This window comes from Schistocerca americana, chromosome X, assembly GCF_021461395.2.
Source record: "Schistocerca americana isolate TAMUIC-IGC-003095 chromosome X, iqSchAmer2.1, whole genome shotgun sequence".
NCBI classification, from domain to species: Eukaryota; Metazoa; Arthropoda; class Insecta; order Orthoptera; family Acrididae; genus Schistocerca; species Schistocerca americana.
The window spans coordinates 667,357,400-667,379,524 of NC_060130.1; the positions used below are offsets into that span (position 1 = coordinate 667,357,400).

A 22,125-nucleotide genomic window follows, 5' to 3' on the forward strand; every position below is an offset into this window, starting at 1 on the left:
TCTTTTGCTAAGGTATGATTGTGGCAGTTGGTTCATGCATGGATCTTTTCAAACATGTCCGAATTTCTACTACCTTTGAATATCCTCTTTTGAACCAAGAGTGCAACAGCCTTTGCTTCCTCAGCATTTTACAAATTTACTTGTTAAAGCATGGTGGGTCTTTTCTGTCCTTAATACGCTTACTAGGCACATAGTGCCCCAGATCACGATTTACAATTTTTCAGTCATTTTTCACACAATTTTATTTTTAGTAACTCTTTTTTTCCTTAACAGTTCTACAGTTTTTTCCTGTAAGTCTTGAGTAACACCTGATGTGTTCGTAAATGTGCCAACACCTTATAGATAGAGGCGGGGGCCGACAGGCACGCTATCTAACGCAGACGGGCGTGACTTCTGGAACAGGATAAGTAGTGAATTCTAATAAGAAAAGTATGCAGCTCCTCGAATACTTAACTTTATTCCATCCTTGTGGTACATCGCTCTTGATAATACAAATAAGACTATCTTCAGATACGGTTAATGGCGCCTTGCTAGGTCGTAGCCATGGACTTAGCTGAAGGCTATTCTAACTGTCTCTCGGCAAATGAGAGAAAGGCTTCGTCAGTATAGTCGCTAGCAATGTCGTCGTACAACTGGGGCGAGTGCTCGTCCGTATGTCGAGACCTGCCTTGTGGTGGCGCTCGGTCTGCGATCACACAGTGGCGACACGCAGGTCCGACATGTACTAAATGGACCGCGGCCGATTTAAGCTACCACCTAGCAAGTGTGGTGTCTGGCGGTGACACCACATTCCTCCCCCGCAAATCGGTGAACGGTCGTGTGATAAGGCTTCCGCCCGCCGTGGGGAGGACCCCATGTTGACGTATGCGATGAGGTGGGGAGCCTAACAACAGGCGAGGCTGTGCCACCCGCACCCGGCCATTCGGTCCGAGGGGAGCTAGGAAACGCCTGAAAACCTACTCCAGGGTGCACGTCAACATGCGGTGTATGCGCCCGTAAAGAGACAGGAGGGGCCGAAGGGTCGACCTCCATTGCGTCGGGGTATCCGACGCGCGATGACGTCACGTGGTCCGGAGCGGGCAAGAGTTCCATGGCGGAGGACAGCTGGTCACGGGAAGCGATCGGCGGTGCGTGACCCAGGGAGGCGCTTGGCGGCTGCAGCGAAGCGTCGAATGCGGGCGGCGCCGGCGGGAGAACAGGCGGCGGCGGCGGCGGCTGCGGCGGCGCGTCGCCATGGGGCAAAATGGAAGGCATCGTCGGTAACACCTGGGGATGAGGCGAGCCAGTAGATGGGTCCCCAGGGTGCTGACCGGACGGCACCGTCGCTGAAAGCAGACGGGGAGCGGCAGAACCCGTACGACGACAGAGGCGCAGCTGATTGAGATGCCGACGCACCTCACCAGAGGCCCCCAAAACCAAATACATCGCGGCCGAGGCAGCGAAGAGTGCGCCCTGCGAGCCAACGCCGTGAACCTCGATAGTTGCGATAAAATACAACGTCACCTGGAGCAAAAGCAGAAGTCTGCCGCTGCACAGGAACCTGATGCGGCGGATGCAGCAAAGACATCAAGGTTCGATGAGGACGACCGTGGAGCAACTCAGCCGGCGAGCGACCATCTCGGGGCTGAGAGCGATATGATGACAAAAAGAGCAACAACGCGTCCTCCCTAGAATGGGACTCTTTCAACTTCAACATCTGTGACTTGAAAGTCCGGACCAATCTTTCAGCGGCACCGTTTGACTGAGGCGAAAACGGCGCGGATGTCAGGTGTTGAATACCATTGGCCTGGCAGAATGACTGAAATTCTGCGGACAGGAATTGTGGGCCATTATCGGAAACATAGTCTGTGGAAGACCTTCAATGCAAAAGATAGCAGACAACGCTTGGATGGTGGCAGAGGACGTCGTGGAAGACATCCGGACAACAAAAGGAAAATTACTGAAGGCATCTACCAGAACCAACCATCGAGCATTCCAGAATGGACCAGCAAAATCGATGTGCAAGTGTTGCCAAGGGGAAGTGGCTTTTGGCCATGCAAAGACTTTCCGCGGCGGTGCGGATTGTTGTTCGGCACACGCCATGCAAGAACAACACACATTCGTAATCGCAGCATCGATTCCGAACCAAGTACAGTGCTGACGAGCAAGGTGTTTCGTTCGAACTATACCCCAATGTCTTTGGTGAAGAAGCCGTAAGACAGAGGACTGTAACGAACGTGGGACCACGACTCTGCACTGATCATTATCAGAACGCAACAACAAAACACCACGTCGTACAAAAAGTCTCTCCTTATGAGCAAAAAATCGGCAAACCAACGGATCCTAGATCCGAGACTTTGACAAAGGCCATTGCGTAGCAACAAAACGCAAAACGGTACCAAGGACAGGGTCAGCAGCTGTGGCTGTAGCTACACGACGAAAATCAATTGGAAACGATTCGACCACTTCATCGGTTTCCGAATCAATGAACATGCAAGCAAGTTCGGAAGAGTCGAATGCTTTATCCTCAGCAACAGGCAAACGGGACATCGCATCGGCGTTTCCGTGCTTAGCAGTGGACCGATACAAGACATCGTAGCGGTACTGCGAGAGGAAAATAGACCAGCGAATGAATTTCTGCGCTGTACGCGGAGGTACAGGCTTGTTCGGATGGAAAAGCGACGTCAAAGGTTTGTGGTCTGTGATGATGGTAAAGTGACGACCGTACAAGAAATCATGGAACTTTGTAACACCAAACACGAGAGCCAAAGCTTCTTTCTCTATCTGTGAATAATTTCTTTGCGCAGACGAGAGCAATTTTGACGCAAAGGCAATAGGGCGATCATGCGAGCCAACTTTGTGCGCAAGCACAGCACCGATCCCGAAATCCGACGCATCTACCATCAACAAAAGGGGTTTCTGGGGATCGAATGGCGTAAGGCAAGTATTAGAAAGCAATGCCGATTTCAACTGGCGAAAGGCGCGTTCGCATTCCGTCGTCCAGAGAAACGGAACACCTGTACGGCGTAAGCGATGAAGCGGAGCTGAAATGGAAGAGGCATTGCGCACATTCACTCACACCTTGTGATTCTAAATCGTTTAATGTTCTTGCGACCTCATCACGCAATGCGTGAGGAACATTGCGCACTCGGAAAAATTTCTGTTGCGCGTTTACTTTCAGTTCCAAGTGTGCTTCATAGTTCTTAGCGCAACCTAAGCCCGGTGCAAAAATGTCTGCAAATTCTTCACATAGACGAGAAACACTGTCTGAAGGCACAGTCTGATTCACTGATAGGACCTGATTTACGATAGACATGTTAAACAACTGAAATAAATCTAAACCAAACAAGTTCACTGCAGTAGAAGAACGAAGAACGTAAAATGACACAAGTTTTGTTTGTCCCTTGTATGTTGCAAGAAGAGTGCACTGTCCTAACACAGGGATCTGCTGTCCTGAATAACTTTTTAACTGAACCTTTGCGGCACGCAACGGAGGTTTGCCCAGTTGTTTGTACGTGTCATGATTGAGCAATGAAACTGCAGCTCCGGTATCGAGCTGGAATGGTATGACCTTGCCATTAAAGTCCAAATCTACAAAAAGAAAAAGTTTATTGTCCTGCTGACGACAAGAGCGACCGTTTTGTGCAATGTGAACAGACACTGGTACAGAATCACTTGCTAATCCAATGTGCTTTGCACGCGTGGGTTCGAATCCCATCCTCGTCGCCAATGATGTGTTGGTAAATGTGCCAACACCTTGTAGATAGAGGCGGGGGCCGATAGGCACGCTATCTAACGCAGACGGGCGTGACTTCTGGAACAGGATAAGTAGTGAATTCTAATAAGAAAAGTATGCAGCTCCTCGAATACTTAACTTTATTCCATCCTTGTGGTACATCGCTCTTGATAATACAAATAAGACTATCTTCAGATACGGTTAATGGCGCCTTGCTAGGTCGTAGCCATGGACTTAGCTGAAGGCTATTCTAACTGTCTCTCTGCAAATGAGAGAAAGGCCTCGTCAGTATAGTCGCTAGCAATGTCGTCGTACAACTGGGGCGAGTGCTCGTCCGTATGTCGAGACCTACCTTGTGGTGGCGCTCGGTCTGCGATCACACAGTGGCGACACGCAGGTCCGACATGTACTAAATGGACCGCGGCCGATTTAAGCTACCACCTAGCAAGTGTGGTGTCTGGCGGTGACACCACAACACCCATACAATTTACCATACTTAAGTACTCAGTGGGTTCTTTCAGAGGCGATCTTCGAAGCTGTAGGTATATATGTTTTTACGATAAAAGCAGCAAAGACATCTAGTCCTTTGGGCAGCTTCTGTTCAATCATTTAAAAACTCCTTGCTTCAGTGGTAATATCACAGTTATTGACATGCTGGACCAATCTCTATACCTCCTGGTAGAGGTTGATCATTCACTTACATGTTGAACAGATAGGAGGCATTGTACTCCCATGAAGTAGGTCATTCTTCTGTCACCTGCTTCTTTGCTCTTGCAAGTAACCAAGAAAATCTTATACTAAAAAAGATTTCTGAAGAGGCATGCAAGATGCTATCCAACATGATACTGTTGTGTTGTTTTATGTTTGTTGTTGTAGGGGTCATGGTCATTTATCTTTTTTTCAGAGCTCCATAATGTCGTAAGTTACTGAGGAATCTACTCTTCAGCTCTTGAGATATGATTTCTCTTCAAAGACAGTCTATATGAGTTGAGGTAGTTTAAGTTTGAAGTATAGAGTTTTCGCTTTCATGAATACAGATCATTGTAGAATCGTAAGTGGTTTTTTTCTGCCATCTTCTGCAAAATGAGACTGCTGAAATTTATAATGATGGCTGAGCAAGGCAATAGTTTATAACTTTTAGGGTCACTACAGTCTTCCCTTCTTTTGAAATAGAAGCAACACTTGCTTTTCTCTAGTTTCTATGACTCTGATAACATTTAAGTCAGCTGTTCAACAGCTTCATCAATCAGCACCTAACTCTGGCCAAAGTGTTTGACTTATACCATCTGTAGAACATCAGGGTCAACTGCTTTTGTATTCTTGTTTTTGACAGGTCCATTTCATTTACTGTAAAGGCTCAGACTATGCGCTGTTTGATGTGGCTTCATGATGAATATCAGTTTTGAAAAGCCTCTTTCTCAGGTATCTTAAGATTCTGGGCCTTCTGCCTGTTTCTTCCTACATCAACTTCGGTTATCAGTTTTATTCACTACTGTTCATTTGATTTGAAGATGAACAGAGTACTGTGTGTTGACTGAAGAATTTGGTCTCATCTTGGATTAGTGCTGTGGAGATTGTAGTAATTTTTCAAGATGGTAGTTATTTTTAAGTAATGCCCTAAAGATACCATAATGAAATTGTCACTGTGCAGTAGAGTATGCACATTCGTGAAACTTCATGGCAGATTAAAACTGTGTGCTGGACTGAGACTTGAACTTGGCACCTTTGCCTTTTGAAGGCAAGTGTTGTACTGCCTGACCTGTACAAGCACGACTCACAAACCTTCCTCACAGCTTTGCTTCTGCCTTCCAAACTTCACAGAAGTACACTCTGCTGCAGGGTAAAAATTTTATTCTGGAAACACCTCCAAGGCTGTGGCTAAGCCATGTCCCTGCAATTGTCTTTCTTCCAGCAGTGCTAGTCTTGCAAGTTTCACAGGAGAGCTTCTATGAAGTTTGGAAGGTAGTAGACAAGCTGCTGGCAGAAGTAAAACTGCGAGGACAGGTCATCAGTCGGGCTTGGGTAGCTCATTCAGTAGAACATTTGCGCATGAAAGATGTAGGTTCTGAGTTAGATTCTCGGTCTAGCACTCTGTTTTAATGTGCCAGGAAGTTTCACACTGAAGATATGTTGTTTTCTGCAATTTCCTATTACAACCACATGTGAATAGATTGTTACTGTCTGTAAAACATCTGTAATTGTGAAGAACAGGAGTAACTTATGATCTTGATACTCAACATGGGAGATAATTTAGAGCAATCTCTTTTTCTAAAGTTCAATCTTCAGAGGTGTGAGTTATATCGTCTTCACCATCTATCGCTCTTATATGATGATGGAAATTTACTGTCATGAGTAAGAGACAATTTATGCAATTTAGCCACTAAAAGTACAGTATATCCATTTTCGTTATCAAGGACATAAGCCTGTAGGTGGCTATGGCTGTTAAAATTGAGAAACATGGATCTTACTGGGTTACACACACACACACACACACACACACCACACACACACACACACACACACACACTCTGTTCTCTTCAGGGCATTAAAATCTTTTGTTTGGTGGTCTGCTTTTACATGTACAGTATTTCCGTCCTGCACATGTTGTCTTTCCATAACTAAAATCATTCCTGGAACTTTTGATTGACTTCATAGTTGATCCTTGTGTGTGTTGTGAACAGTGGACTCACATTCAGGTGGCACAGGGTAAAATCTTGGTCCACCCATCCTGATTTGCATTTTCTATGGCTTCCCAAAATTATTTAAGGCAAACATTGAAATGGTTCCTTTGAAAAATGTGCTATCAGTTTTCTTCTCCATCCTTGCCCAATCTGAGGTAGTGCTCCATCTGTAATGACACCACCAGTGGGATGTTAAACTCTAATCTTCCTTCCTTCCTATTGGACACACACAACGTTGCCTTTCTTATTTTATATAGTGTATAATCAGTTGTCTTTTGGCTCTGACATGCTTGAATTATTGTCCTGAAAAAGCAAGCTATCAGTTTGATGTCAGTTCTTTCCTACATAGTTTATCATCATGTACATTCTTTATTTGTGTGTTTGAAACTTGTGATGATTGTGGGGCACATAGTGCAAATTTTGCAATGACACTGATTTATTAATGGGAACTGTGTGATAAACACAGAAGTGTGGAAATGTCCAGTGGACCTGCTTGTGGATTTGGTGTTAAGTTGAAACCATAATTTAAACTCTCTTAGGTTGGCTTTCGCCAAGATATCCATATCCTGACCATTTCCAGCATCACATTCTATCATCACCATGTCATCTTTCCCGCACTAATTTCTCAGTGGGTCTATTTCTGTTGTGTCTTTTGTCACTTTATTTTATTGAACACTCAACTGTACAAAATTTGATATGATTGCTTTTCTTACTAAACTGCATCGCTCTCAGAACTGTTATTTAACAGCAGAATATCCTGTTGTTTTTTGCTCCTAACTTGATTGTAATTTTTATGTTGTAATTCTGCACCACATATATACCAAAATATTTGTGGAGACTTCACAGCCATTGCTCATGGGACCAGTTTACATATAAACGTATACTTCTCAACCCTACATGGTTCATTTACTTATGGGTATTGGCTTCTGCTTGATTATGTGAACAACAAAACACGTTTCTGCACAGTTGTGTCATAATCAGTGGGTCATGTTTTATTCTAGTCTTAATGTCTTGAAGGTTAGGTTTCGTAGGACATCTATTAAATGGTCATATAACTTCTAATAGTTTCTCTCGTCCACATTTTCCTCCTGTTCATATACAGGAATAGAAACATGAATACATGTTGTTTTAGTGGACATTACACACAAGTTGAAATAGAGAACTTAGTGGAAATGTAACACGTGCTGTGGGTTGGGCCCTGCAATCTCACAGACCTTTTTTATAGGGAAGAATTAGGCGGTAGTAGTTCTGAATTGGATATACTATTATTTTGGATCGTGTGTGCATGATTATACAGTATTTTTAAAGCACTGGAAGTAACAAATCATATACACCAAATTGTGTGTATTTTTTTAACATTTGAAGAATACATTTGTTGTAGTTCTACTTTGTTAAACAACACGGTATGTGTAACAAATTGTCACAAGAATTTTACTAACATTTTCTTTTCCAATCTGGTCTACAGTGCATTATTGTCTTTTGAATCACAATATTGTTGACAGAGGAAGTTCGCTTGACACTATTAAGTAAGTTCACTTAAAAACCATTTACGATTCCCCCCATATGTCAAATGATAGGCCACTAAATGAAAAAGAAACTACCAGAATACTCCTTAAGTCTGACAACTATTCATTTGAATTAAGGTTAGTGATGTTCTTGCTCACTTAGTGATATTTCTCTGATCCAATCTGGACAAATTAGCACCAACAGTGACTGTTTTGCTTGCCAGTAATTCCAGCAATGGTATAAACATGCAACATTGTTTACTTTACTCTTCACGCTTAGAGAAAATGAAAGTAAGAATTCCCTTGTCTGTAGGCCTGTTTCTGTGTATACGTAGTGTAAGTTGCAGTAACAGGTAGGTAGTGGCCATAAATTGTTGTTTCAGTTTTATGATGTAAATAATTATTGTTCCTGAAAGGTATGCTGAAAAAAATTTTTGGCAGGTTGTCAGTGCTGATACAACTGAAAAAAGAGGTAAGCAAAAACGGTAGTTCTCTTCAGCATTTACAGAAACATTGTATATTGATAAATACAGTGCTGAAAAGTTCGGTATGATTAAAATCATGGTTTCACCACGTGTTGAAGACTCTCACCACAGCACTCCTAGAACACCTGACAAGTCATACAGTTTCCAAACTGCTCGTGCTGAGTCTCTGGGCCATCACAATGTGCTCTCTGTCAAACTCAGATCACGCGCCTTCCCAATTTTACAAAAGGACAACATGCTCAGTGATATTACATGCATTGTGTGTTGTGTGTGAATAGTAGGTGATGCTGCTATCACCTGAATGGGTTTATATCAGTAGTAGGTTGGTGGTCATAATGTTCCGGTTGATCAGCATGTGTGTGCAGGTAATCACCAGATTGAGCTGTGGTCAACTTGAGATACCACTGGCCTTCGTGATCTGACAAGCCTGACACTTTACAGGTTACTGTATAACCAAATTAGAGGGCTAACATTTTCCTAATTAGGGAGGAACATGAAACACATAGTGAAATTTAACTTACTACTTAGCACAGGTTTTTCCCTGCTACATGAAAGGAGTTAATAAAAGTCAGTTGAGATTGGTGGCTTTTAAGTGTCTTCACTAATATTTATTGTGTTGGTCAGGTAAGGCTTCAAAAAAAAAAATCAAAGTTACCTTTTAGTGTAGTAAAATAACTGTCATTAAATATTACCCACATATATTATGTGGAACTAAATCCACGTTAAAAAATGCTAATGCTATTTGTTAAATAAAGGCCCCACAGTCCATCAGAGTACTGTCGAATCAACATGACCATGAATCAGCTCTGGTTTTGAGTGTGTTCACTAAAATAATCTGTCATGTTTCTGGGAGACTGTGTGCTAGAGAGGAGCATATGTATGAAGATTAGAACAATGAGAGAAACTACACTGCTTGAAAAAAAAAAAAAAAAAAAAAAAAATCGCACGTGGGAAGACAAGGTCAATTTTGGTCCAATGATGGCATATGCCACCTGAGGGATAGTAGATGCAGTGACAAGGATTTCTGCATCATCCGCCAACAGATAGCGTAGTGGCATAGCTACCAGAACACTGTTTATGTCTACCCTTTAATAGCAAGTGCTCTGTCAGAAGGCTTAGGATGATGCAAATCTAAGAAGCAAGCAGGCAACCATGCCACACACACACACACACACACACACACAAGCACACACACACACACGCGCGCACGCTTCCTACAGCAAACTGAGAGAGTTTGAAAAGAGTCAAATTGTGGCCTTCCAAGTGGCAGGGTGGTCCTGTCAGAGAATTGCCACACAAGCTGGATGTGCTGTGTCAGTTGTGCAGCACTGCTGGTATCATTGGTCACATGAACATTTTTTCAACCATAGACGAGGTTCTGTACACCCATGCAGCACAGTCGCCCATCAGGAGCAGCTGTGGCAGGTTGTACAGATTCACAGCTGAGATAAGAGGGTTTGTGAGCCCAGATGTGCCAACATGAACTGTTGTGAACCGGTTATTACTAGTGGGATTACAGGCATGCACATCTCTAGCCAATCTTCCACTACTCCAGAGCATCGATGCGCATGGACTGGCTGGTGCTGTCAGAGGATCATTTAGAAGACTGAATGGCACACCCTTGTCTTCAGCAATAAAAGCAGTTTCTGCCTGGACGCAAGTGATGGATGTTTGCTGTGCGACATAGACCCGGTGAGCGCTGTCTGTTTAGAGTACATTCGTCCAGGCCTTATGGTCTGAGGTGTGATGCTACAACTCTCTTTCAACTTTGGTGGTTCTGGAGGGGACGCTACAGTGCTTGGTATGTACAGAGTGTTGTTAGGCCCATTCTTTTGCTGTTTCTGCAACAGGAAGATCATGTGTTGTTCCAACAGGATAATGCTTGCCCACACATTGCTCATGAAACTGAAGGTGCAACAACTTCCGTGGCCAGCACAATCCCCAGACTTGGCTCCTGTAGAACATGTATGGGATACAATGGGACAAAAAGTGACTCGTGCGACTCCTCAGCCAACAACTCTTACAGAACTACGTGAACAGGTCGAGCACGAGTGGTATAACGTATCCCAGGACAGTATCCCCCATCTTTATGATCAACTGGATGCCCGTCAGTGTCTACATTGCTGCCCGTGGAGGCTGTACACTGTGTACTAATATGGATTTTTCAGCATGATTCGATACCTGGTACCTCAGAACCTCTTGTGCTATTGATCTGTAAATATAATCATTTCATATACTTGATATGCACTGTTGCAACAATAAATCTTGAGTGAATTTGGAATCTCTAAAAGGATGTACTATTTTTTTCTGGCAATGTGTGTGACCATTTAAAAGAAAGTCTTAAAAAATGTGCCCTTCTAGACACTGAATAAAATATGACCCACTGATGATAGCACGAATGTGATGGTTCAATCCAAATGAAGTGGTCCAGTAAAAATTAAGTTGATTGCTTGACCATTTTTAAATATTTTAATTTTTTTATATGTGATTGTCCTATATTTGAGGAGTTCAAAACAGTTTTTTTAAAATAATTTATCTTGCACCTTTACTGGATGGCGGCAATTTTTATTTGTAGGCGCGTAACGATTTTTCAGTCTGGAGACATTAGCGAAAATTTGAGTATCTCTGCAATGAGTTAAGTTACAACACTGCAATTGACATGATTGCTTTTGGAAAAGTGTCCTCTACAACATTGTCTATTACACAAAATACCCTAAATTCAAAAATAACCAGTCAAAATGACCAAGTTTGCTATCCAAATTTACAAAAATCTACTTTTTAAGCCCAAAAATAACAAGCAAGGATTGAGTTATGAGAGTGTTTTTTTTCCTATAGTTAGATATCATACACTACTAGCTTCATATAGAGCAAGAACCCTTACAAATGTTTCCTTAATTTTTTATGAATTTTTGAAATGTGAAAATTTTCATTTTTGTTAATTTTGGACTGAATATAAAAATATGATTTTTACACAGTTTGTATACCTATATGATAGCAATGTACTGTAAAAAGTTCAACATTGATATCTGACTGTGAACAAAGATATGAATTTTTGAAAATGAGGAGAGAATTTACATTACTCTACAACTGATCTTAGGCGGTTGCCTATTCATGTGTGATATTTGTGGGATGTATTTAATTATTATTAAAGTAAGGTACTGAGTGATATACAAAGAGTGGAAACATTAGTGAAATTAACATTTATATTATCTTGACATACTTAAAATAAATATTTTCAATTAACATCCTTAGAGATGCAACTGTTCCTAAACCTGGTGGTGAATGTTAAGAACACTTATTTATTCAGACAGCTTCTGTGATATAGAATAAGACCTCCCAGTTGCTGTGGTAAGTTCAAGCACTGAAAGTTTCCTTAAAACATTTTTCATTGGTATTCAAACTTTGTCACTAGTAGATTTCTTGAATGATTTTCTTGGACCAGCAGGTTGGTAAAAATGCACGAAAACGTCATTGTGTTCCAAACTTGTTCTTTCAACCTCTGCAAGCAATCACTGTCCATCATAGACACATGCTGCTATGTCATTCAACATTAAAGACAGAGATGTAATTTTACCGACACAATGATCCTCATAAATTTTGGTTTCTGAAGTTCGAACTAAGTTTGCTACAATGCCAAGGAATTTGTGGAAATGCCTTGTTCGTTTTATTGCTATACAGTTCTCAAATCTGGTTTGAAGTGTTGTTTTCATATGCAACCCACTTCTTCTTTCTTGATCAGAAAATAGGTAATGCCTTTAATATTATCCTTGAAAAAGACATACATGTCCTGTGCTGTGAGAATTTGGTCTGTGGTTGTTCTTTGTTGGCTGGCTTTACTTGCTTCACGTTTTGTTGTACCTCCTACTCCATCACATTCAAGATACAAAAAAGTGCCATTCAACCTCCAACCCAAAGTCTACTTTGTGGTTGCACAGATTTGAGAAGTTCTTTTTGTCCTTATACTGACTACCACTTCCATCTGAAAAGTATATCAGCTTCTCAACCTTGGGAAAATTTTCTTTTGTGTAATTTATTACATACCTTTGAAACACATGTATGGCCAAAGTGATGTGCTCCAAGTAGTCACTTAGAATGCAAATTGAAGAACTGCAAACTCATCTTTCTCATGTTTAAAGTAGAGAATAAATGGATGCACTGTTGCCTGGCCATTGACCCAGTGGTACCCTTGTGTTGCATCCTGAATCACAAATGTAAAATTTTCTGCAAAATCAGCTAGAACTATACATTCCGTTTCATGAAGTTGTGCTTTTTTGTCCTTCAAAAACTTACTTTGGATTTTAGAAACATAGTGGTGACTTGAGTTTTTGTAAGTTATCAGTTAAAGATTCCAAGTACTCTTCCTGAGATTTAACTGCTGTTATCATTTCTGCCCTTTCAGTTGTGATCCACTACTTGAAGTTAATACTGTCTGGCATTTCCTTATAATGTTTGTGAAACAATTCAATAATGGTTTCCTTACCAGGGCATTTATTACACAAACTCATCATGCAGTCATAACTTCTAGTGTCACAGACCATTAAATCTAGTAACTCTTTGTAGTTAATATCACTGAGTTTTGCACCCACAATCGTCAGTTTGACATTATGATGATATTAACAAACACATAGAGAGTTTGTCCCCGAGGATCCAGCCAAAATAAAACCACTTAGGGCGGAGGTCACAAAATTTTGACCTTTCAATTTTGCATTCAGAATGACAATTGTGAAAGCTGCATAAAGTTTATTTAAATTTGACAGCACTAGTCATTTCTGCTTTGTTACTTTAACTCCATTTATAACAACTCTTTAGCTATCTTTGCAACCTGGGCACATTCTAATGTTTTCATCATCTTGAAAAAACTGTAATTGTTTCTTCACTTATACCTACTTCTTTCTTCTTTCCTAAAACTGGAAGAATGCCTTGCTCTTTCACTAAGTTTCGGGTTAGTTTAACCAAATGATGAGAAATGTTGAATTCATGAACTATTTTTTCTCTTGATCATGAGTAAGGGAGCAAACTCAAAATTTTAAATTTTTCCTCTTCAGATGTCACAGAACATTTAATTTTTAAATTCTCTATTAAGCTCAAATATTCAGTGTCAGTTGATGCTGGTGGTAGATTTTGTTCTTCTTTAGAAATAATGTTGGTATCTGTATTATTAAAGCATGAGTCAAAGTCTTTTTCTAATTTTGTCTGAAATTTGTTGCACCTTATTTTTAATAGCTGCTTTTCTTTTTCTGGCACTTAATTTTATTATTTTCAAAGCTGGAGATAGGTCTACCTTAGGACAAGCAAAACCCAATATGCTTCCTCATTAGGAATATAAACGTCATTAACAAGGTTAGATGATTCTGGTTCTGGATTCACAACAAATATTTTTGAGTAACAAGTTGGGCACAGGGAATTCCCAGGAATCACATTATGTATCACTGGGGAAGCTGTTTCACTCTCACATAACAAGGACAAATGTTCAAGTTTTATTTCCCTCAAACCTTTAATAATAGGCTTTTTATGAACTTCAAGTGGACCACAGCACTTTCTTCCAAAAATGTGGTTGTACCTCAGAATATATTTCTTCTCATGATACTCGCACACTGATGTTACAGAAGAACTTACTCGAAATTTAAACAAAGTTTGTCTAACTTCATCAAAGTCATTGATATTTTTCAAAGTTTTTGAAACTGAACCATAAACTGTTTTGTAACACACTTCACTTGCTATCTGTCCAACAGAGCACTGTTCATCCATGTTATTGCATTCCAGTTAATCTCTCAAAATTAATTACTAATTACACACAGAACAAAGCACATAACACCTTCTACACTCTCGATGAAGTATGTACATCCACTCTAACAGAGGTTTCAGAACAGACTGATTACAACAATGCCACACCCTGCAATAATGCACTTCTTTATTGACAATAAACTTAAACGCAGATGGGTATTTTTATTACCATAGAACCAAAGCAAAAGCTACTATTTTTTTAATATTGCATTATTAAAAATAAATAAATTAAATGAATATTGGGTGATAGTGGTAACTAAATATGTCACAATTAAATTTTATTACAATGAAACAATAAACCATTTAAATAGGCAACAGCCATAAGATCAGTTGTAGAGTAATGTGAATTATTTCTTCATTTTCAAAACTTCAAATCTTTGTTCACCGTCAGATATCAGTGTTGAGATTTTTGCAGTACGTTGCTATCATATAGGTGTACAAACTGTGCAAAAATCATATTTTTATATCCAGTCTCACCTGAGATAACTAACCCCTAACTTGAAAAAATGAAAATTTTCAAGTTTCAAAAATTCATAAAAAATTAAGGAAACATTTGTAAGGGTTATTGCTCTATATGAGGCTAGTAGTGTATATTTAACTATAGGAAAAAAATACTCTCATAACTCACTCCTTGTTTGTTATTTTTGGGCCTAAAAAGTGAATTTTTGAAAATTTGGATAGCAAACTTGGTCATTTTGACTGGTTATTTTTGAATTTAGGGTATTTTGTGTAATAGACAATGTTGTAGAGGACACTTTTCTAAAAGCAATCATGTCAATTGCAGTGTTGTAACTTAACCCATTGCAGAGATACTCAAATTTTCGCTAATGTCTCCAGACTGAAAAATCGTTATGCGCCTACAAATAAAAATTGCCGCCATCCAGTAAAGGTGCAAGATAAATTGTTTTAAAAAACTGTTATGAACTCCTCAAATATAGGACAATCACATATAAAAAAATTAAAATATTTAAAAATGGTCACTTCATATCGATTGACCCTGACGTAATATGTGTGGGAAATACAATTCCCCCCTCCCCCCCATACGTGTGTGGGAAATATAATTTCCCCCCCCATATTAGATTGAACCCAGTTCCCATAACTTAGTCTGCGTGCCTGGCTCCTGTTGGAGCTTCGAAGGTGATTATTTTGTTTAATTCTTAATTCTGGTTTCCACACCCATAAAGTATCTGTTTACTGTGTTAATCGATACAGATCAGCCAATAGCAACCACTGTATTAGCCAGAAGTTATGATATGAGTATTATGACTTGCCAGTGGCCCTAATAAACTGCAATAATGGCTAAAATTACATATTTACATCATCCACTGTAACACCATGAGACATTTTGTTTTAAATGGAACTTCTTCCGGATTCTACAGACCATCAAAGGACAAATATTGATGCACCTAGCATTGTTGTTATGATTTTACTTTGCTTATTATTGTGTATCTGCAGACATTTGTAATTCTACTGCAGTTGATTGAACAGATATTGTCAATCAGCAATGTAGACTATTTTCACTGCTAGTGCACTCACTACACAAGAGTTCAAATACAACTTCTTTTTTACCTAGTCAAGACTCTACTATACTAGAGTTTTGACAAATACATTTTTAAACTTTGCAGTCGGATGATCTTTCTATTGTTGCAGTCATCAGTTACCTAAGGGAGGGAAGTCATGTGTGCCAGCTGTGTGAACTTCATTTGATTATGTTTTAGCTGTTTGTGTTTCATATTTTCTGAGGCGGAAAGTGGAGCCCAGCCCAATACGTATGTAAACGACCATGGAAAGCTGCCTAAAAACCACACTTAGGCTGGCCAGTGCCCCAGCCATGGTCGCTAATCTGCACTGTGGATTCAGTATGGGTCTGGCTCACCTTCCTGTCCTGGAAGCTAGCCCGCTGTCCATTATGCTGTATGAGGAGGTCACACAAGTGCTCAAATACTGTTGCAGAGTAATTCAGTGTGGAAGACCTAAAAAGGGCCTCCAAATGTAAAGTGATACAATTCTGTCATGGACCTACAGAAAGAATTTGCCATTCTGTATTGTTTGTTAGTGCTTCTGTATTTCTTACTTTTCCAGATCTCTTCAACATTCCTTGTTTTGTTTCTTCATTTGTGACCTGTATTGTTTTACATTTAAATATTACCTTAAAAAGTGTTTTAGCTTTCACCCAATGACAGCTAGTATAAAACCTTCAGTAGCCTCATAATTTTCCTGTGAAATTTGAATAGAGTGCCATTACTCCAATAACTCTTATGCACATTTTGTAATTTTCTTCTTCAAAACTATTTTCAAACAACAGAGAAGTTTTTTATGTATAATGAAGTAGAATATGTACTTAACAGCCAAAATTCAAAAGATGACCAATATGAATTGGTGAGATAAGATACTATGTCAAATTAGTAGAGATGGGACATGCTATGTGAAAGGTTTCATAATTCCATATGCAGACTGTTTTAGAAATACATTTCTCTGTTACTTACAAAATAATAAGTGGACAAGATGAATGTAAGAATTGTTACTCTTTCTGCAGAGTTATGAAAACACACTACCTGATGAAAAATATCCGGACACCCCTATGTATTGACTAGATGTCATGAGAGATGAACCCACCAGTATAAAAGGCAGACGGGAGTATCGTGTCAGTAGACCCACAGCAGCAGCAGCAGCAGCAGAGTGGGTCAGCCAGGAGAGCTCAGAGACTTCGAACGTGGATTAGTCATTCTATTTTACCTATGTACTAAATCCAATAGGCAAATTTCAACCCTTCAAAAGCAGCCAAACTCAACTGTTTGTGATCTGATTGTGAACTAGAAACATGAAGGACAAACCATAGCTAAAGCAAACCCAGACAAACCTCATGTATTGCCGGACAGGTATTGTCGAGTATTGCAGAGGCTGGTTTTAAAAAATTGCATATAATCAACAAAAGGAATATTTGTCAGTTCCAAAGTGATACCAGCAGCCCAGCTAGCACAGTGACTCTGCATAGGTGGTTAAAAATAGTCTAGCAGGCCCTTGTGAACCACACATTCCTGTAGCCAACACTAAACACGTTTGAGGTAGTGTAAATAGTGATGCCAGTAGACAGTACATGACTGCAAATGAGTGATGTGGAGTGATGAATTATGCTATACACTGTGGCAATCTGATGGAAGGCTTTGAGTTTGGAAAATGCCTTAACAATGTTACATGACTTCATGTGTAAACAGTGAAGAACAGAAGAGGTAGTGGTTTGGTATGGCGCTGCTGTGGTGGTTATGGTGTGGTTTCCTCATTGCACTTACGAAAGTGCTAAATGTGGAAAGGTGTCAATGCGATTTACTGCATTGTGTACTCTGTACAGTAGAGAAACAATATGAAGATGGTGATTGTATTTTTATGACACTCTTTCGTGAAGCAGCATTTGTGAAGCAATGGTTTGTGGGCAGTAACATTCCTGAAATGGACTGGCCTGCCCAGAGCCCCAACCTGAACTCTGTTGGAACACCTTTGGGATGGAATGTTGACTTAGTTCCAGACCGCAGCATCCAGCCTCACTACCTACTCTGGTTTTGGCTCTTGAGGAACAGTGGGCTGCCATTCCTCCCCAACAGACTTAAAGCCAATATAACAGTGAAGGGTGGATGTATCCCATATTAAAAAAATATCTGAATGGTGTGAAAAGTGGTAGTTGACCCTAAATAACGAAAAGTGTGAGGTCATCCACATGAGTGCTAAAAGGAACCCTTTAAACTTCAGTTACACGATAAATCAGTCTAATTTAAAAGCCGTAAATTCAACTAAATACCTAGGTATTACAATTACGAACAACTTAAATTGGAAAGAACACATAGAAAATGTTGTGCGGGAGGCTAACCAAAGACTGCGTTTTATTGGCAGGACGCTTAGAAAATGTAACAGACCTACTAAGGAGACTGCCTACACTATGCTTGTCCGTCTTCTTTTAGAATACCGCTGTGCGGCATGGGATCCTTACCAGATAGGACTGATGGAGTACATCAAAAAAGTTCAAAGAAAGGCAGCACGTTTTGTATTATCGCGAAATATGGGAGAGAGTGTCACAGAAATGATACAGGATTTGGGCTGAACATCATTAAAAGAAAGGCGTTTTGTGTTGCAACGGAATCTCCTCACGAAATTCCAATCACCAACTTTCTCCTCCGAACGCGAAAATATTTTTTTTTTGGCACCAACCTACATAAGGAGGAACGACCACCAAGATAAAATAAGGGAAATCAGAGCTTGTATGGAAAGATATAGGTGTTCATTCTTTCCACGTGCTATACGAGATTGAAATAATAGAGAATTGTGAAGGTGGTTCGTTTGAACCCTCTGCCAGGCACTTAAATGTGATTTGCAGAGTATCGATGTAGATGTAGATGTATATTTAATGTCTACTAATAAGTGTACAAGTAGTTTGAGAATGTAAGATGCTAGCAGACAAAGAGCAGCAAGAAGTGAGAATATCAAAATGTTTGTTTAACTGCAGTACAATACAGTCTTCATTTCAGCTTATGAGAAGTTGCTGCAGCCACTGGTATCAGCCCAACATCTGTGTGGCAATTATTATATGGTTCCAAGTTACATCCCTACCAACTGTCACTGAGAGGAGGTGAATGAAAATCAGTTCAATCAGTTTCTCTCTGTGAATAAGCCATGAATATGAAACTTCCGGGCAGATTAAAACTGTGTGCCAGACCAAGACTCAAACTGGGGACCTCGGCCTTTTGTGGAGAAGTGCTCTCGGACCAGTACACAGTTTTAATCTGCCAGGAAGTTTGATAGCAGTGCACACTCTGCTGCAGAGTGAAAATTTCATTCTGGAACCATGAATAATTTCACTCTAGAAGCTTCACAAAGTGTAGTGTCCTTTGATGAAACCCACGTTCGTGAATTATTGTGTGGTGAACCATCATCATATATGCTAATGTGAGGCACAGAAAATCGTAGGTGGGTTTGTCATGTTGATGGTAAGAGAAGGTGGTCTATTAATTTGTGGTATGGAATTCTTAGAGATGAAATCATCAGCTCGTTCAAGCGTACCCTGAGAGGTGAGCTACATCAAGCTTTTACCATCAACAATTTAGATGCTCATGTCGAAAATTTAGACATTGGAGGCGACATTTAGATTCAGCACAATGCTCACCTAGTTGATTCTACAGATGATGTTGCACAAAAACTGATCAAATATTTCCTGGAAGATGATTAGGACATAAGTATTCCCTAGGAATAGAACACAAGGTTACGTGACTTAACACCACAAGATTTTTCTTTGTTGGGATATCTAAAAAATCATTTTTGTCACCGAACCCACAATCCCAGATGACTTAAAACAGCACACCCAGGAAACTTGTTCTATGATGCTGGCAAGTTCTGCACATTTTGTCCACAGGTATTTTAGAGAGCACATTGAGCTGTGCATTCAAAAAATTGGGCACCGATTTGAACACTTCACTTAAATGAACATTCTGCCACTTGAACACACCCAGTTGTGTACAGCATGTTACATCCCCTCCTAAAACTTTGAATGTTTCCATCTCTGTAACTAAAACTGACAGAAATATGATTTAAACTGATTTATGCACAGTTGGTTTAAATACATCAGCTATGTTATAGAAGAAAATAATGTTGTATTAAAAAAATTACCGCTCATTGTTATACCTCTCAGAAAATAACTAAATAAACTATGTTCACAACCCTGCAGAAAAAGTAACATTTCTTATGTTTACCTTTCTAAATAAATAATCCATTCAGTTATTTTGTAACTTAGAGAGACAAACATATTGAAACACCCTGTATATACAATTATGCAGAAACACCCTATTTAGAGAAAAGGAAAATGTAGATATAATTTGTATACACTCTTTTAAACTGCAGTAAGTAATACTGTCCTCAGCTTGAAGACTGGTTGTAATGCCACACAGTTTTGTTGGGCACAGGTCCTTGGAAGGAATGGTGTGTACTTGTCTTTCTATGACCTTTGTATTGACATATCCAGTTAGTGATGCACACTGAATGTGAATACTAATGACTTTTTCCACACATACAAATCATTGTCAGATACGAAAGTATTGTTAAGTGACAGATAAAAAATTCCTTTGACTGACCATGGGTATAGCACTGAATCTTTGGATTTGTAGTTTGACATCCACTTGACTATTGAGAAACAAGCCCAAATTTCAATGAGGGAAGACAATAATTTTGATGAAAGTTACGTAGCTACAAAAAAATGAAATTATGGTATGCCATTATTCGCTAGGAGAACCCATCTGGGATTGTTTGGCCACCTGATGCATCTCTTTCTATTTGACGGCACTTCAGCGACTTGTGTGTCATTGAATATGTAGGGAATGATTTGGACAACACACACTAAGAGTGTTCAAAATTTATGTTTGATGAAAAGTCTTGCATGTACTCCATAACACTTTAAATTTTCATTTGATTAAAGAGAAACTGTTAAATAATTACAGTGAAACACTGTGATGCAGTCACATGGAATATTAAGTATCTACAGTTGTGGGTAGCCATTTGATTTTGTGAGAAGGGAAAAATCTTTATTTTCCAGTGTTGTTTGTGTATTGGACAGTTAAAATAATTTTTTGCATTTGTTATTTCATACATTTGCCTTTGTAATTTGTACAGAAAATATCTGATTATGTAAATAATTGTAAATTGTTAGTTTGCTTTGACTTTATCCACTGACAACTTTTCTAAAAAGTTAAAACTCAAATTTCTGGGTATAATATCCATGTTCACCATTGTCGAGAGCTAAAAATCTATCCACCTGACTTAACTACCTTATATTCGAAAGAACTTCTGCTGTTACTTGTAGGTGTTCTGCAATAACCAGTCAAAATGTTTCCCAGAAATGGACTGTTATGTCTCTGCCCAGCTGTGGTCACTTACATGAAGTTAAGGTTGGAGTCTAGCCACCACAAGCACTTCAGGTGTTGACGTTGACTTCTCTGCTGTTATTCTACTGCATAGGTCCTGTCATCATCAAACTTGGGATACAGCCATTTTGTGTGTGTGTGTGTGTGTGTGTGTGTGTGTGTGTGTGTGTGTGTGTGATATTTGTAAGACACATGCGTCTTTGCTTACTCAAATTCCTCAATCCAAAAGGCCGTTAAACATTGAAATAGAGGACAACGTAAATGCAGTAGCATAATTACAAGCCTCCCTGCTCCCACCTTGACGTAAAGATCAATTCCCTCGAGCCAGATGTGAACACAATTGATGAGTACTGATTGGCCACTTTTCAAACATTTTGTGAAAGCCACACATGATATCAAAAGCCAGTGTGAATATTAGAGGGGACAGTTTGATTTTATATGACGGTGAGAAAAAATGGCTATTATCCTCATAAGCTCAATTTTTAACTTCAGTTTAATGTGGTTTATGTCCCAAGAACTTTTTTATTATTGCTTGCTACCTCTAAAAGCTCCACAGTCATACTCCAATATAAATTGTTTAGAACTTGCTAAACAGATAAATTCACATTCCTGGTGTTTTTTAGGGTGGACGGGATCAGATTGGGATGCTCTAGACCCTGCAATAGTAACATCATCACGGCCAGGCAGTTCAAATCATGGTCAATCATGGGTGCAGAATGTTCCTGTCTATACTTCTGCTCCTCCACCTCCGCCTCTGCCTCCAGCCCCTTCGGACTGGAGCTCCATGTCGCAGCCTGTACCTCCACCACCACCTGGGTTTGGGCACCGACATGTCACAAGAAATCATAGCAGCAAATCACCACTGCATGAGGTTTCAAAGAGTTGAAAGTAAGTATCTTTTATATCATTGCCTGTTACACATTCAGTCAGTCATAGGTATTTCTTGTGTTTAATTTTTGTTTGACAGTGTCAGAGGACACATCCTGCCACCATTTGAACAAAAATCAACTTACACAAAACAACACAGTGTCATTCAGTATAGTTTCTTTGGAAAAC

The 22,125-nt window shown here is 39.8% G+C and overlaps 1 protein-coding gene across 1 annotated transcript in view; it reads left to right on the top strand.

Annotated features, from left to right (window-relative positions):
• The window catches only part of LOC124556821 (myb-like protein Q), a 197,471-nt gene that overhangs the window by 168,783 nt on the left and 6,563 nt on the right, over nucleotides 1-22,125 (top strand). The window contains exon 14 of the mRNA XM_047130836.1: nucleotides 21,693-21,957. Within this exon, the coding sequence (XP_046986792.1) occupies nucleotides 21,693-21,955 (263 nt within the window). The 3' untranslated portion in view covers nucleotides 21,956-21,957. The remainder of the gene's footprint in view (nucleotides 1-21,692; nucleotides 21,958-22,125) is intronic.